At 41.9% G+C, this 18,204-nt stretch overlaps 1 protein-coding gene across 2 annotated transcripts in view; it reads left to right on the top strand.

Annotated features, from left to right (window-relative positions):
• The window catches only part of SEL1L3 (SEL1L family member 3), a 117,259-nt gene that overhangs the window by 27,767 nt on the left and 71,288 nt on the right, over positions 1-18,204 (top strand). For both annotated transcript variants that reach the window (XM_055111256.2, XM_034958392.4), the window contains exons 3-8: positions 1,624-1,750; positions 3,376-3,497; positions 3,835-3,950; positions 6,763-6,821; positions 14,808-14,940; positions 16,999-17,131. In XM_055111256.2, coding sequence (XP_054967231.1) covers positions 1,624-1,750; positions 3,376-3,497; positions 3,835-3,950; positions 6,763-6,821; positions 14,808-14,940; positions 16,999-17,131 — 690 coding nt within the window. The remainder of the gene's footprint in view (positions 1-1,623; positions 1,751-3,375; positions 3,498-3,834; positions 3,951-6,762; positions 6,822-14,807; positions 14,941-16,998; positions 17,132-18,204) is intronic.

Genomic DNA, 18,204 nt, shown 5'->3' with positions numbered 1-18,204 from the left:
AAGGGCCTGTGATTCTAAAAACTGCTCTTACGATTTCCAAATTGTAGTAAACCAGAGGTACCTCTCTATATAATAAAACTTTTTATTTCCTTTGGGAAATGAGAGCTGGGATGTCCAGCATCCTAAGCTGAAGCCCCCATAATTTGTGCCAATATTGGTGTTTGATGGATTGCACATAAATCAACTCTTCTCTCTCCAAGAGGCCCAGGAAAATAGACTGTTTCCACCATTTAATCATGAATGTCTAAACTAAGGAGTATTTTAAGCAGAAGAAAAGTATCCTTTTTTTTTTGAGACGGAGTCTTGCTCTGTCGCCCAGTTTGGAGTGCAGTGGTGCCATCTCAGCTCACAGCAACGTCCGCCTCCCAGCTTCAAGCAATTCTCTTGCCTCAGCCTCCCTAGTAGCTGGGATTACAGGCACGCACTACCATGCCCGGCTAATTTTTTTTTTTTGTATTTTTAGTAGAGATGGGGTTTCACCATGTTGGCCAGGCTGGTCTCGATCTCCTGACCTCAAGTGATCTGCCCACTTTGGCCTCCCAAAATGCTAGAATTACAGGTGTGAGCCACCACGCCCAGCCAAGAAAAGTATTCTTATTCCTAGGTTGAGTTAAGTGGATTCTCTTTTCTTTAGTTGGGGAGAATAGGGAAAACCAAAAATTCATACTTAGGCTTGTTGAAAGTGTTAGGTATTAAGTATAGATGAAATAACTCAGTTCTCCCTTTAAGATTTGTTGTGAACATCCCTATGCTTTTTAGAGCTATAGAGAAGAATTCTTTCGTGTTTGTGAAATAAAATGGAAGACTTTCCAATGTTAAGGTATATGGTTAGTAATTTTTATGTAGGGTAGTATGTTGAATTTACTGTGGAAAGTTTGCACAGAAGAAAAAAAAACTGCAGTTTTAAGAGTATGGATTCTGAAACCAAAGAGCCTGAGTTTGAATCCCCGCTCCATCTCTTATTTAACCCTCTCTGATGCTCAGTTTTCGATCTGTTAAATGGGGATAATAAAAGAACCTATTTCATAGTTTGTTGTGAAATGAAGTGAGATTATCCCTGAATTGGGCTTAGCATATTGCCGGTGTACACTAAATATTAGTTACTATTTTGGCAACCGTGCCTCTGTTTTCTCATCTGTAGACTGGGGATAATAATGAAAATGAAATGAACAAATTTATGTAGCACATTTACAGAAATGTCAGGACCATAGTGAGAACTACAGAAGTGTTAACTTACTGTTGTAACACAAATTCAGATGCTTTTCTTAGCATTCAGAGGGCAAGATGTGAAATGATTATGAACACAGAAGCCTGAGTTCAGAACCTGAATTGTGGTTCTATCACTTATTAACTTTGTGAACTTAGCCTCGGGCTTTTCATCTGTAGAATGGAACTAATAATAGAATCTACTTCACAGAGTTGTTATGAAAAGTAATTGACATGGTCTCTGTAAAGTGCTTAGCATGGTGCTTGGCATTTATTCAACAGATGTTTGCTAATATTTTTAGGGTATCTCACTTAAATGTTTGATTGGAGCTCAGCAGAGGCTTTCAGGATGAATGTGGTTTGGGAAGGAATGTTTTTCTGGATATAATTGAAAGGGAGCCATTTTGCTGTTTGCAGATGTGGTTGCCCTGCTTGGCTTTCCTTATGCCTCCAGTGGAGAAAACACAGGCATTGTCAAGAAGTTCCCGAGGTTTCGGAACCGAGAGCTGGAGGCCACTCGACGCCAGAGGATGGATTACCCAGTGTAAGGATGGGTAGCAGAAGGGAGCTGATCGGGCGGTGCTTGTTTCATTTGAGGACCAGGGCAGGCTAGTGGAAGAATTCCTTAGGAAGACACACCTTGGTAAGGTGTTTTGCAAAAATGTTGAGATTTCCATGGCTTAGACAGAATTGGTGGACCTGAAAACCTCAAATGAGTCTTGAATTATTCTTGGCATTTAACAATCCTCAATTTGCCTTAGCCTCCTTACATGACAACGAGTAGACAGCAAGGTGTTGAAGCCTGAGGCCCTGCAAGGTCTCAGGTGCAGCCAGCCAAAGCCAGCACAGATTGCAGCCTTGGCTTTGCCTTTCTGTCGTGGAAGATTGGACGAGCTGTTTGAAATCTCACAACTTCTGATCTCCTCCATTGATTTCAGCAAGACCCAGATATATGTATTTTTTTTCCTTCTGCTGAATTGAAGATGCTGAAAATGGTTCCTGGTTCACCTCAGACCAGATGGATTTAGCAGAGTGATTTAATTCTTCCCATGCTGCTGGCTGTAGAAAGATCTTGAGTCACTTTACCGAGCGTATGTTCTTGCTAAGCTTCCTTGTAATAACTTACCTTCATGAGCTTGCTCAGCTGGGTGGGTCAGGAGGGAGCTGTGTGGCACCATCTGTTTGCATATCATACCACTGATTTTGAGGCCAGATTATAAAGACCAGAAAGGACTTGTGTGTATCTGCAAAGAACCTGGGGCCACTGTCACTTTAACCCGAACTGTAAATTGGTTACTGGGGTAAATGAAGAGAAATCAATGCATTCATTCTGACCTTGATCCATGTTTCATATACAAAATGTAATCATTCCCACTGCCTCATCTTTGAACTACTGGTCAGTAGCATTGTGTGCGGTATCAAGGGGTGTTCAGTAAGTCTTTTCTGAATGATTGATGGATCACATATCTTGGCTAAATGTGTCCTGGTTAAGTTGGCTACTGGTATTTTATCCTCACTCTACAAGTCACAGATGTACAATATTTTTTTCGACTAAAATAGCCCCAGTCCAGGAATGGGATAATTAGATTAATTGTTCCGTATTGGTCAGCCAGGACTGTGATACTGAATAACCTAATCTGAGCATGAAAATAGCATATATGTGTCCCTATTATCACATAGTGATGCCATTTGTAGATGATTACATTTTTCTACCTTATGGCTTTTATCTGTGAAAGGAACAAAATTGCTCAAAAGGCTCTAATTATGTTTTTTCTTTTAATCATAGAAATTAAAATAGCTTCTTATCAAATCACCTCTTATTAAAATCCAGATTTTTTTAATCTATGTCTGACTTTGTAAGCCTTAATCAAGAATTCAAATAGCAGGCATGTGAGATTCTCAAAGAGGCAGAGAAACAGAGTTTTTGGTGCAAGGTAGAAAGTCTGCTAGTTTTGTACAATGAAGCTTAACTCCTGTCTTTTGCACTTACTTTAACTACCTCCTTTGTTTCAAAAATCAAGCTTTGCAAGCTGATCTCCCATGATGAACGCGAAGGCAAATTCATCCGTTCATTGGAAAGAAAGCAATTTACTTGGTCATTGTTAACCATAATTACCTGTTCTTGGATGATATCAATCTGCAGAATTTTTTTCCCCCTCACTCTTATAGGTTTACTGTTTCATTGTGGCTTTATTTACTCCATTATTGCAAGGCCAACCTCTGTGGGATTCTGTACTTTGTTGACTCTAATGAGATGTACGGCACACCTTCTGTATTTCTTACGGAAGAGGGTGAGTATAAAACAGAACCTTTAAAATGATATTGTAATTTTGTAATGCTCTGCCTAGTGACAGATATGTCTGTCTAGAATAAGGAAGATCCTGTCAACATGGCAGCCCAGCAAGAGCAATGACTTCCAAATGTGGGCTTCAAATTTAACTTCTTTCCCAGAAGCTTAAACCCAATGTCTTATTTACAAAGAAATGCATTTATAAATGCGCGTTTGGGTTTTGCTTTGTTTTTGTGGAGTATTGTAGCTTCTTAGGACAATTGTTGAAAAGGCCTAGCTACTTCATTCACTCGTAGATATTTTTTGGTCATTTTCATGTGCTCGAATTTTCCTTTTAGGCTATTTGCATATTCAGATGCATCTTGTCAAAGGGGAAGACCTTGCTGTAAAAACTAAATTCATCATACCTTTGAAGGAGTGGTTTCGACTGGATATCTCTTTTAACGGAGGCCAGGTATCTGTATGCACGCTTCATCACACGACATACGAGCATTTTCGCTTAAAGTTAAGCATTGCTATAAAGCCGGGGAGCAACAAAATCTGCAAAAGCAAATTTGTGGTAAATGATAGACTCGTTACAACTACACGCTTGCTAAATCAAACTTTCATAGATGGAAGTTTAAATCATAAGAATCCCATCCCATTTAATTAACTTTTAAAGTGCTGCTTTTGACTGTGGGGTGAATGAATAAAGCATACAGGCAGCTCTACAGCCATACTGATCTGAGCAAGTCAGTCCTTTTCTCCTGGGGAGATAAATGTTAAAACAATATTGGCCATGTTTATATAGTGTAATCAGATCTACAACTTTTTTTTTAAAGGAAATGGATTGGCTAGTTCAGCCAAGAAATGATTTGACTGCTTTTGGCAAGTGAAGCAATTGCTTATGTTTGGCATTAAACAGACCATAATAACCAACACACATAAGTGATAATTCAGGTGGGATGGAGGGTCTTTATCTACTTTGTAGTATAAAACATTGTACATAACTGCTTCAAACTCTCATAACATGAATTTTATGGATTATGGCAAATCTGTTGTTCTAATTGAAGACAGTTCTATTTCTCAATATACACAGTGTGGGTTTGCCACCTTTTTCTGGTTGCTTTGTTTTCTCATCAGCTTTTCTTATTGATCTGTGATTTTTCCTGTAACAAAACTGGAAGAGGCATTTTGTTTGTCTTGTGGATGAGATGATGCACAGTCTTCCCTTGGTGTTTAGGTTGATCACATTTCCTTTTTCTGTAAGAGAAAAGAAATCAGGTCAGTCCTTGCTGCTTTCCTGAGAAGAGTCTGTAAAATGTTAGCTGGGATTCTTAGTACGTGTGTTTGTTTACTTAAAAATGTTCAGTGACATAGCGGTGGTCCACATTTTAGCTTCCTATCTATGTGAGAATTATGATGGCCATAATAGCTTGGTTGATGCTTTCTCTTACGGAGAAGGTCAGCTCAGTGCTGTTGTCCCTGAGACAACAAATCATCAGTGCAGATTCACAGATCTTATTTTGCACCTACTGTATGCAAGGCACTATGCTCGAGTTGCTTGTAGACTATTTATGGAAGTAACATTAAGCAGGTAAAGGACTGTCACAAAGCGAGCTTAGTTGCCAGATGATAGCTGGGTGCGGTGGCTCACGCCTGTAATCCCAGCACTTTGGGAGGCTGAGGAGGGTGGGTCACCTGAGGTCAGGAGACCAGCCTGGCCAACATGGTGAAACCTCATCTCTGGTAAAAATACAAAAATTAACTGGGCGTGGTGTACGTGCCTATAATCCCAGCTACTTGGGAGGCTGAGGCAGGAGACTCGCTTGAATCCGGGAGGCGGAGGTTGCAGTGAGCCAAGATGGCGCCCCTGCACTCCAGCCTGGGCAACAGAGTGAGACTCTGTCTCAATAATAATAATAATAATAATAATAATAATAATAATAATTTAAAAATAATTAATTGCCAGATGATTTGTATTGATTCCTAGAAGGGAGATAGCATTTTATGCTGGAATGCTTAGGGGAGGTATCATGAGAAGATTTCTCTGGTTGGACAGGATTTAGATGGAGAAGGGAGAAGAGGGTATTTCAGCATGTTATTGGGGGTTAGCAGACAAACTAGTTTGACTGGAGTAAAAATTTATGGACTATAGAAAGCTAATAGAAGGGAAAATACGTATTTAGGAGTAGAATGCAGAGAATCTTGGATATCAGGGAGTTTAGACATCAACTTGCCAAGCACCATAGAAGATTTTTGAGCAGAAGATTAAAAGTAGTCCTTTCATGAAGGAGATAAACTTAGTGGTGGAGTACATAGTTGAGTAAAGCAGGAGAGAATTAGAAAGACCAGATAAGTGGGGGCAAAAAATTTTTTTTGGTGTGTGTAGACTTTAGCCTATTTGTCCTTCTTCTTTCTATTCTATCTGGTCTAATATACACAGGTCCCAAACAACACATAATGCTTCCCACCCAAAATCCACCTCTGTGATGGGACTAGCATATTCTGCCTTGACTGAATGTATAAGTGACTTAAATGGTTGGTTTAGGCAAACAACTGGCATGAGTCATTTTCTTTTCTGAACCAACATGTTGTATGGCTGAATTGGGTTGGTTTCTGGTGGGTTAGTTTGTCTTTCATAGACCAAGTGTCGTAGCCACGTCTTTGAGACACGCCCTAACACTTACTCTGTGGTGGCACTAGCAGAATGTAAGTGGCCCCTTGAGTCGAGAGGCTTATGATGTTGGAGTCCAAGACATGAGAAGAGCCCATATGAGACAGCTAACAGCATTCATGACAAAAAATAGTGTCCCTGTTAAAATGAGAATGATGATTCCCAGTGCTTAGGGAAAGGGAGGTGGGAACAGCAGTGCGTGAAGAACATACAACACCAATCTTGTTTTCCCCCTAAGGCTCTGATGGAATCAGAGCAAGATTTTAAACACTCCTTGTAGTGTCATACATATTTCCTTGTCTTTCTACACAACAAGCGTTTAAGGACAAATACATCAAATGAGCCTTTGGCTTGGAGTTCGGAAGTATCTGAAACTTGGTGGAAACTGCATTGTAGATATTTTTAATCACATCAAGTCACATTTGGGGAAGTTAAATGTATGAAATCTTAAAATATGCACAGGGCTAGTAAACTGTTAATTTTATTTTTGCAGAAACTGATCAGGTAAAAGACTCTCCAACACATATCATGAGTAATTTACACAAAGGACTGCATAGGTAATGTAGGGTGATGAGGCATAACTGATTCTTGTGTATCCCTCCCATCATAGATAGTAGTAACCACTAGCATTGGACAGGATTTGAAAAGCTACCACAATCAGACCATTAGGTAAGTGCAATTTTTCTTTTTATTCAAAATTTGCCTGCATGCGAGTTAAGGAATCTTCATACTTTAGCCCTCAGCCCTAATGTTATTCCACATCTCTTCATTCAGCTTTTCCAAGCATGGATTATTCTCTGCCCTGTAGCTAGTCTTTGTACTTTTTTTTTCCTACCATGCACAAACTCTTTCTGCTTCCCCCACAACCTTTTTTTCTGAGCAAGAAAAACTAGTCCTCTCTCCAGATCTCATTGTAAATTCTTCCTTTCATGGCACTTTATAATTCATTTTCTTTGAAAATTATCTTCTATGAAGGATTCTGAAAAATAAATCAAAGTATTAGTGTTGCTTATTGAGAATGGTTGGTAACTTTGGCCTCATATAAGACATAAAAGCAGACAGTCTTCATATTTATGTTTATAATCTGGATTTGAAATGTATGCAACTATTGATATTGGTGTCACTTTTCATCTTTATATAACCATTCTCTACAAGAGTTACAGAAACTAAGAACTGAGTTTCCTGCCTGTGTTTCATAATTTTTTAATTTACTTCTACATCCACGTATAATAGTGGGTTTTATAGTGTCAGAACCATGGGGCAACCTTCATTAGGAATTCAGGATACCTTGCCATAGCTAGATAATATATGTATATAGGTGGTCTCTGACCCAATGATGATTTGATTTGCAATTTTTGGACTTTACAATGGGTTTATTGGGGTAATAAATGCATTTTGTACTAATGATACCTTCAACTTACAATGAGTTTATTAGGATGTAATCCCATTGTATGTCAAAGAACATCTGAAATTGAAGGCTTAAGAACAAGTGTAGGCCAGGGGTGTTGGCTCACGCCTGTAATCCCAGCGCTTTGGGAGGCCAAGGCAGGTGGATTACTTGAGGCTATGAGTTTGAGACCAGCCTGGGCAACATGGCAAAACTCTGTCTCTACTAAAAATACAAAAATAAGCCTAGCGTGGTGGCGCATGCCTGTAACCCCAGCTACTCAGGTGGCTGAGGCACGAGAATGGCTTGAACCCAGGAGGCAGAGGTTGCAGTGAGCTGAGATGGCGCCACTGCACTCCAGCCTGGTGACAGAACAAGGCTCCATCTTAAAATAAAAAAAAAAAGTGTAAAGATCAGAAATAAAAATTAACCAATTTTGCATGTATAATTTTAAAAAATGCATCAGAACTTTTAGGCACTTTGTCTGGGATGAGGAGTGTTTTATTCCTCGAGTCTGTTATTTCACTGCAGCAGGCAGAATGCTGCCTCTCCAAACAGGCTGGGGATACGCAGAGTCCCGCACAACCCAAATTCTCTTGGATGCTGATTATTAACGAAAGGAAAGCAAAGAGGGGCAGACACAGAAATAGAGGGCCATATATGCTACTTAAAAAAAATAAATAAACTCTTGGCCCGGCATTTTACAGGTGGTTCACACCTGTAATCCCAGCACTTCAGGAGCCAAGGTGGGTGAATCACATGAGGCAAGGAGTTCAAGACCAGCCTGGTCAACATAGTGAAACCCCCATCTCTACTAAAAATAAAAAAATTAGCTGGTCATGGTGGTGCGCACCTGTAATCCCAGCTACTTAAGGCTGAGGCACGAGAATTGCTTGAACCTGAGAGTTGGAGGTTGCAGTAAGCCAAGATCCCACCACAGCACTCCAGCCTAGGTGACAGTGATACTCTATCTTAACAACAACAACAACAAAAAACAAAAAACGAAAAGATAAGAAAAGAAATGCAGAATCTTGGGCTTTGCTCCAGAGCTTCTAAATCAGAATCTGCATTAAAAAACTAAAAAAAAAAAAAATTAAAAAAAATTCCTGTTTTCATTTGAGTCCATCTGATTTCTTTTAGGCTCTGGGCATGTAGAACAATTCTTATTTTCATGGCTGGATTAAAGGATTAGAGTTTTATAGAAAGGCTAAAGAAGTGTTATTAGCCTGCAAAGAGAGGGTGCGGGTGGCTTAATAGCTGCATTGAAACATAGCGGCTGAGGCCTAGGGAGAGAGCACATGTCTTCAAGAGCACCGAGGTAGATTCAGATCAGCCAGAAGGCGTTCAACACATAGGAGTGTTGTTATATAACAGGTGGCTAGGGGATCTTCTCTGAAAAGTTCAAGGACAGTGAAGCCTGGGAGCTGTCTTTGGAGAAACAGATGATCTGAGTCAGCTTTGGAGATCAGATCTCCATGTTCTGTGAAGTGGGCTCTGGCCAGAAATTAAAGGTTTTTGTTTCAGGACATGAAGTTTAAAATAAGAGTTTCCTCTCTCTCCCCTGAAACCCACGTCCAGCTCCAGGACATTTTCGACCACTGGTTGAATTTCATAGGCTCCTTTTCATTTTCTTTGTAAGAGTTTCCTTTCCTCTTCAATCCCAGAGATCTAGAGGCTGATATGAGTGAATGGGAGAAAGAGTGGCCACAGAATGATCCAGGGCTGGGGCCGGGGTGAGGCAAGTGAGCCTAAAACTTAAGGGGGTGCCAGAAAGCTCAGGGATTGCATTAGTTTGTTGGGGCCTGCCAGAACCAAGTGCCAAAATGAAGTGGCTTAAACACAAAAATGTATTATCTCAGTTTTAGAGGGCAGAGGTCCAAGATCACAGGGCTGGCAGGGCCGTGCTCCCGTGAAGGTACGAGGGACAGATTTGCTCCCGGTCTCTCCTGGCTTCTGGTAGCTCCTTGGCTCGTGGCAGCATAACTTCAGTCTTCACATGGCATCCTCCCCATGGGTGTGTCTGTGTCCAAATTTCACTTTTTTATAAAGATGTCAGTCATATTGGGTTAGGGGCTCACCCTACTCCAGTATCACCTCAATTTAATTACTTATGTCTGCAATCACCCTATTTCCAAATAAGGTCACAATCTGAGGGGCTGGAGATTTGGACTTTGACATATGAATTTGGTGGGAGGAGGGGTACACAATTTAACTTAACAGTAATCATGATAAGTAACATATTAATATGATGTTTTTAAAAATCAAAATGAATGCAGAGAATCTATGATGAACAAAATATTAAAATTTTAAGTAAAGACATAATCAGCGTAAACATAGAAGGATCAAGGGATCAAGACTGATTTGGGGGCACACACCAACTCTACATCCCAATTGAAGCATTGAAACAATTTCTTAGTAAAAGTGGCAGTACTCTGGCCTGGCACAGTGGCTCACGCCTGTAATCCCAGCACTTTGGGAGGCTGAGGCAGGCAGATCACTTAAGTCCAGGAGTTTGAGACCAGGCTGGGCAACATGGTGAAACCCCAACTCTACTAAAAATACAAAAATTAGCCGGGCATGGTGGTGGGCACCTGTAATCCCAGCTACTCGGGAGGCTGAGGTGAAGGTTGCAGAGAGCCAAGATTGTGCCACTGTACTCCAGCCGGGGCGACAGAGTGAGACCCTGCCACAAAACAAACAAACAACAAAACAAAACAAAAAACAAAACAAACCAAAAAAGCTAGCCATACTCAGACGCAGGAGTGCCCCTCCCCACCACCCCAGCTGCCCTGCCTGTACTCCTGAGACCTCCCCATCAGAGAAATAAGCAGAGGTAAAGCTAGTCCCAGAGGGAGCTGTCCAGAGTCCCCCGAGGGTTCCTGTGGTCAGGTATTTGGAATCTCATCCCTGCCAGGAACCCCACTTTTAGAGTGGGCCAAGTCAGTGAACTAAACATCAGATATTTGCAGTTTACTGGTTATAGGTGTTCCCAGGCAAGGCTCTTACCCCTCCTTTTTATTTGTTCCTGTAACGTAAACATAATGACTGTTGTCCTACAAGGATAGTGTGAGAAGATCAGGAATTAAGTGCTCGGGATTGCAGTGCAACGCATAAATGAAAGGCTGTCAATAATATCCCATGACAGGTGACAGCTTCAGGCCTCTATAGTGTTAAATTCATTCATTTATTCAACACCTGTTTACTGAGCACCTGTCACATGCCAGACACAGCACTCAACTCTGGAAATAAAATGATGAACACAAAGAATACAGACTCTGCCTTCATGGAGCTAAAATATTGAGATGGGGAGACAAACAGAAAACAAATTGACAAATAAATTTAAAATTACAAATCGTGGTGAGTGCTAGGAAAGAAATGGATAAGGTAGCTTGAGGAGAACAAGGGGGTCAGAATTTGGACCAGGCCGGCCGGGCGTGGTGGCTTATGCCTGTAATCCCAGCACTTTGGGAGGCCGAAGCAGGCGGATCATGAGGTCAAGAGATGGAGACCATCTGGCCAACATGGTGAAACCCCATCTCTACTAAAAATACAAAAATTAGCTGGACATGGTGGTGCATGCCTGTATTCCCAGCTACTCGGGAGGCTGAGGCAGGAGAATCGCTTGAACCCAGGAGGCAGAGGTTGCAGTGAGCTGAGATTGCGCCACTGCACTGCAGCCTGGCAACAGAGCAAGACTCTGTCTCCAAAAAAAAAAAAAAAAAAAAAAAAATAGAATTTAGACCAGGCCCTGAAGAAGTGTCTTGTAAGATGATGGTTACTCTGTGGGACATGGGGGCAGCCAATTTGAAGCTCTAAGTTCTCATACCACAGAAACTTCAAGCTGGAGCTATTTCTTAATTCTGAGAGAGGCCTGTTTCACAACGTCGGTGATTCTTTCAGGCTTCTGGTGCTCTGCGGTAATAAACCAGGGCACTCTCCTATGTCCAGATAAGAGTAAAGATAGTTTGCCAGCATGTCTCAGGTTTTCAAAAGGGGCTGGCTTGGGCTTTGGAAGAGTCTACCTCAGCTTTTATGTCAGTGAAATTGATGACCATCAAACAGTGCACAGTACAAGGAATCTCTTGCAATCTTTGTGCAGACACTGAGAATTTTGTGGGAGAAAAATATGAAGACATCGATGTACATGGAGACCAAGCTGGACAGATATCCTATTGCTTGATAATAATGACAATTTAAAAATTACGATTCAGTGCCCTAGGGACCAAGTAATTTGTTTTTTGTTGAAAAACTCAGTTAATGCAAGGATCCACTAAAACAGATAACTCCCTTAAACATTTTATTTCAATTAAAACATATATATGTATATATTCATTTGCCAATCTTTCTAGAGAGGGCCTTCTTTTGAGTACAAATCTGCAGATTAGCGTTTGCTGTGGGCTTTTTTCACACTTGTAAACAACACCCAATTTCTGTTTCTTCCAAATGAAAGCAAAGATACTTGTGAAAATAATCAGAGCCCAAAAGCCATCTAGATTTTTCTCAATTTTTTCCCATGACATTTTACAACAATTTTTTAGTAAGCTCTATTGCATCTACCCAAAATAATCAACTTAGTTTTTATAGAAAGAAGAGCTCTTTCTTCCCCACTCATGTTTTATTGAATTACATATGTAAGTAAATGGTATGATTACAATAAATATACTATTGATATTAACTGGTTTGGGCTCAAGTGATCCCCCCACCTCGGCCTTCCAAAGTGCTGAGATTATAGGCATGAGCCACTGCACCAGGCCAACATTAACTGGCTTGAGAGTATGCCCATCTTATTCTTGCTAAGCATGAAACTCAAGATGTGGGAGCCAAAGTCCAACAGAGGGCTAGGTTAAGAATGATTATCACTGTTGCTGATGGTTATGGTGTCTGCTCTGTGCCTGACACTGTTTGAAATGCTTTGTTTACATATTAGTTTATTTCATCTTCATAACAACCATACAGGCAGGTACTATTACTATTTCCGTTTTTTCAATGGGGAGACTAAGGCTGTAGACAGTAAGCTCTAGGCAGTGAGGCGGTGAGCATCCCCGATGCTGTAAGCATCAGTCAGTCGGTTTTGCATGAGGACAGTCAGGTAAGCTGGGGAGTTGGTTCAGCTGCAGCTCTGTTAAGAGGACTTCCTACTGCAGAAGCATTGCTTTGTATCCATCTAGTGCCCTGTGCTGTCTCATGAGGGTTGTTGGAATGTTCATGTCTTTTCAAGGTCTTGGAAAACAGAATCAGTTCACAACTCTCAGAGATAATAACTTTATGACCTCTCCTTAAATAGGCAGGAGAGACCATCATCTTCACAGTCCTACAAGACTGAGATTCTGAAAAGAAAAATATCAGGAGCTGAAGCACTTCTTTTCCATTTTGGTTGTGTTTAGACGAGACTAATCTCTAGACGTTCAATGTTGCTGCTGTCAGCTGTTGCTGCCAGGCTGTGTGCTTTGCTTCATCGTCTCATGCCTCCTCCCTGGCCAGGTGCACCTGCTAGGGCTTGGGTTGTTTGCTAACAGACAGTCCATCCCTCATTCTGAAATAACCCTGGGTTGCCTGGTTTCCCTGATCCAACTGTGGGTAGCTTGCTCTGTCCCCATCCATCGTCACTCCGGCCCTCCGCTCCTTCGGCTCCCTGGGCTCCTGGCAGCCTTCCTGACACTTTGTTTTCTTTCCCTCTGCTTCCATCTGCCCCTCCTGGTTCCTGGCTCCATCTTATTGCCTGACCTCTCACTTGATACCTGTCTTAGCCCTCACTCCCCTCACTGTTCACATATGCTCTGATCACACATATGCTCTGATCTATTCTTTAAAATAAGAATCCTCCCATTCTTATTTTAAATTCTTGTTATTTTTATTTTATTTATTTATTTTTGTTATTATTATTTTGACATGGAGTCTCGCTCTTGTCACCCAGGTTGGAGTGCAGTGGCGCAATCTCAGCTCACTGCAACCTCTGCCTCCCAGGTTTGAGCAATTCTCCTGTATTAGCCCCCTGAGTAGCTGGATTACAGGCACGCACCACCACACCTGGCTAATTTTTATATTTTTAGTAGAGATGGGCTTCACCATGTTGGCCAGGCTGGTCTTGAACTCCTGACCTCAGGTGATCTGCCCACCTTGGCCTCCCAAAGTGCTGGGATTACAGGCGTGAGCCACCGTGCCCAGCATTATTTTAAATTCTTAATAGGTAATAGATGCACATGGTTTTAAAAAATCAAAACTTTGTAAAAATACAGTTAAATGTCTTGCTCCCAAGCCTACCCTCATGCACTTCATCCCAACCCCCCACCACCCCATGGGGAGATAATTCTATTGGTTTCTTGTATACACTTTGGCCCAGAGTTTCTTTATGCAAATTTGAAAAAAATCTGTTCGCCTCTTTCTTAGATAAAAGGTATGCTCTGTGTCCTGTACTTTTATTTTTTTTACTTAACACTATATTTTGGAGATCCCTCCAGGTTCCTTTGTCCCTTTTTTAGTTGCATAGTGAAAAAGCTCAAGGTACACTAAACTGATGGGCCAGTCCCCGCTGACAGACACCGGGGTTCTCCCATCTTTGGCGAATATAAACAATGTTGCAAGGAACACCTTCATGCATTCTATAAATGCCAACCCACTTTGTCCTCCCTTTCCTTCCTGATGTTTCAAGCCCTTCAGGACAGTGTGGTCCTCTAACTCATCACCTGTGCTCACCTCTCATCTCCGGCCAAACCCTCTGACTGGCTGTGGCCTCCTCCTCCTAACTGAATTTTGCCTCAGTCCTTATCTAGTAGTCTACGCTTTTGGCTTTCCCCCACAGCCACCTTCTATTCATTCAACAAGGTTTTTTATTTTCTTTTAAAGCAAAATATTTCCAATGAAAACCAACAATTCCAGACAATTCCATTGATTCCAAACAATACCACCACTATCAATACCACATATTGACTATTTACTGTGGGCCAAGCACTCTGCTAGATGCTTGACATCTTTACACTTCACGTAATCCTCTTAACCATCCGGTAAGTGGAGAACTATCATTTGACACAGGAGAAGACAGCACTGGAGAGGAGGTTAAGTGACTGGGCTGAGGTCTCATAGCTGGTAAACAGCAGAATTGGGATCCTAGGCGTAGTCCACCTGACCCTACACTGGTCTCATCTGCCAAAACTCAGAGTGAAGGGCTTGGGGCAATTTGGGTTAAGTCAAGGAGGGTCTAGGAAAGAGACTCTTTTTAAATCATCTAGTTCCGGCATGGAGCTCTCTTAATCCTTCATTCTCTTCTCTAGCTTCCGGGAGGATTTCCATTATAACGACACAGCTGGGTACTTCATTATTGGAGGGAGCAGGTATGTGGCTGGCATTGAAGGGTTTTTTGGACCCCTGAAGTACTATCGCCTTCGCAGTCTGCACCCTGCCCAGGTGAGTCCAGGGGATCAGGAAGATTGCGGTACTCCTGGGTGATGGGTGTGGGCCTCAGGGGTGTGCCACCCAGTGTAAATAAAAGTTTACCCAAGCAGGACCATGCATCGCCTCTGTCATCAGACATCATTAATATTGAGGCTTTTCCCCCAGCAAATGCAATAATAGATTTCTGTTAACATTTGGTTCATTTAGTACTCATAAAATGGAAACCATTTACTTCCTCTGTTTTAATAACTACTAGTTTAATTATAGAGTAGATTTTCATCAGGCTGTTGCCTATCCAGCGATTAAGCTAATGAAAGGAGAGAATCTTAGTTATTTGGTAAAGCTTCTTTTATATACTATTATTTAAAGTATCAGAAGAGATACTGTAGCAAATTAAAATCTTGGTTCCATTGGCTGCTCTCTTCAGAAACACAGGCCTTCAGCTCACGCTGGGGTCGGTTGGCAGCAGTTGTATGGATTGAAAAGGGCATTGTGTTCAGGGCTGAATCCTCTGCACAGTGCCTTCCACATCCATAACCCACCCCCGAATGGAACTGTCCAACGCTTCCGGCCAACACAGCTGGACTGGTCGGGGGAGAGGGCTGTTTCCCTGTGAGGGAGCCTTCAGGGCACTTGTTTTCTGGGCTGCTTTAAGGAGATCAAGAACCCCACCTGATACCTGAAACAGAAACATTCTGTCATTCCCTTCACCCTGTGGGGTTTACTCTGAGAAAAACAGGGGTCACTAGGCAAAGTCATAATCAGGAAAAATGGGGAGTCCTGCTGCCCATGGGTGATATCTTACAGCCTGTGTGAGACACTTTTGTGAAAAGGGAAAAAAATGAAATAGTCATTTGTGCAACAAATGCTTATTGAGAACCTACTGTATGCCAGGCTCTGAACTAGGTGTTGAGACAAGCAAGATGGATAGGTTTAAAATTGTTTTGAAGGTTGTCCACAATAAGAAATCTGCTTAATATCAGCCAAGCGTGGTGGCTCACACCTATAATCCCAGCGCTTTGGGAGGCCGAGGCAGGCGGACCACTTGAAGTCAGGAGTTTGAGACCAGCCAACAAGGTGAAACCCCGTGTCTACTAAAAATACAAAAATTAGCTGGACGTGCTCACTTGAACCCAGGAGGCAGAGGTTGCAGTGAGCCAAGATTGTGCGACTGCACTGCAGCCTGGGTGACAAGAGCAGGACTGTCTCAAATTAAAAAAATGAAAGAAAGAAAGAAAGAAAGAAATGTGTTTAATATCATGAACAGTACATATACATATGCATACATATATTCACACGCAAAATGGAAACAAAATTATTCTAAGAATACATACCCTTGCTATATTCAGTGCATGCTGATATTTTGTGTTCTACTTTATAGAAACAAAAAACACCACCAAAACTCTGTAGGTTCCCACCCGCTGAAATAACTGTGTGACCCTCTAATGGGTCCGAGCCTCTATTTTGAAGCACACTGAGCTAAGTCCCTTGTTCCTGAGGCGCTCCCTTTCGGGATCTTAAACAGGGAATTCATGAAAGAATACAATACATGCTTTAATTCAGATGTGTTTGGGAGTGCTGAGGCAGGAACGGATACATCGGCCCGTAAGTGAGACGGGGTGAGCCACTAGGGTGGCCTGTCCTGAAGCCATGGCCTTGCAGCCAGCTCTTGGAGGTTGCAGAAGAGGGGAGGAGGGCTCTTTGATGCAGCAGGCACATCGTGGGTACCCTTGCATCTTTTCGTGGGAATTGAAGGGGGAGGTGAGTGTGATTTTCTAGGGACAGAGTACAGCCAGAGAAAAGAAGAGGGAAGAGTCCCAGTCTCTGGGAAATTCTGACATTTAAGAAGCTGGACACAAAGAGAAGCTGAAGGGAAGCCATCAGAGCTGGCGTGTCCTTGAATTCATACCAATGACCTTGCTTTGCAAATCCAGAGTGGATGATATGTGTACAAACGAGCCACCTGGAGATGTCAATGGGAGAAGAAAGTCAACCCAAACACATCCTCCTAGAGGTGGATGGATATTTGATGGCAATTGTTGTTCATTTGACTTTCTTGCCTTCTTGTAGATTTTTAATCCCCTCCGTGAGAAGCAACTTGCTGAACAAATCAAGTTATATTATGAAAGGTGTGCTGAGGTTCAAGAAATAGTATCTGCGTATGCATCTGCAGCAAAGCACGGGGGCGAGAGACAAGAAGCATGTAAGTGTTGAGCTTCAGGGGAGCTGTTTTAAGCTCTGTGCATTTACATAAACACATGTTTGGCTTCTCCATAACAGGATTAAAATTAAACATATATGACTTGGCTCAGATGCCAGATGGGACAAGTGTGACCTTGAGCCCTCCGCTGGTGGATACAGGTGAAATTGTACATTCCACCTGGATTCTACCAAGACCAATGACAGCCAAGAAGAACCAAAACATCTTATAGCTCCAACCATAAAAATCTAGTTTACAAGTACAAATGAAAGCGAGTGTTTTGTGCCTTCGCATGGCGTTATTCCCATCCATAAGGCCAGCCTAAGAAAATAAAAATGAACTGGAAAATAAATTAATCATTAGAAATGTTTCCCCATCAGTGCACTTTTGTTTTGGGCCATTAATATCCGAATATTAGCTTTCAGAAATGTTGAATGGTGACTTTGTTGTTTGGAGCTCGGTTTTATTTTTTAAATCCTTGAAATTGACTCATTCTCGAAGACATCGGTAATTTTTAACAGAAGGAATGAATTTCAAATAGACTGCTTTCATGCATGCTCATATTTGCACAGACATCCTTTTACTCACACAGGGTGTTATATCAGTTACAAAACTTGGTCCTGTCTGGTTCGCCAGTGTTCCAGCTTGGATCTAGCACTTACACATTTCTCTGTGCTGTGGATCTTGCTGTTTGATATGGTGGCACTAGAGTTACTCACATATGTTCCTTCTGGAAGAGAAATTCCTGTGGGGCCTTTGCCATCAGCAAAAGCGAATTGAGTATTTCAGTCCTGCCCATATGTCTCTCTATCTCCAGAGCGGAACTTCTCATTCCAGGTCGTGGAGGGAGGGATGCATCTCAAACATGCCCCAGTCCAATAGGGTTCACATGAAATGGTCCCAGGTAGTGATTACAGATGGTGACAGGTGAGTGTGGAAAGACAGTGCTTCTGCAATTCAATTTAAGAATAGGCTATACTGGTCCCCAGCTGCTGCTCTCACTGCTGAATCATCCGGAAAATATGATGCTGTCAACAGGAGGGGGAAGATATATAGGAATAGTAATAACCCAAAGA

This window comes from Pan paniscus, chromosome 3 (assembly GCF_029289425.2).
Source record: "Pan paniscus chromosome 3, NHGRI_mPanPan1-v2.0_pri, whole genome shotgun sequence".
Classification (NCBI taxonomy): Eukaryota; Metazoa; Chordata; class Mammalia; order Primates; family Hominidae; genus Pan; species Pan paniscus.
The sequence above is the reverse complement of the archived record's forward strand: the minus strand, read 5'-3'. Positions and strand labels throughout refer to the sequence as shown.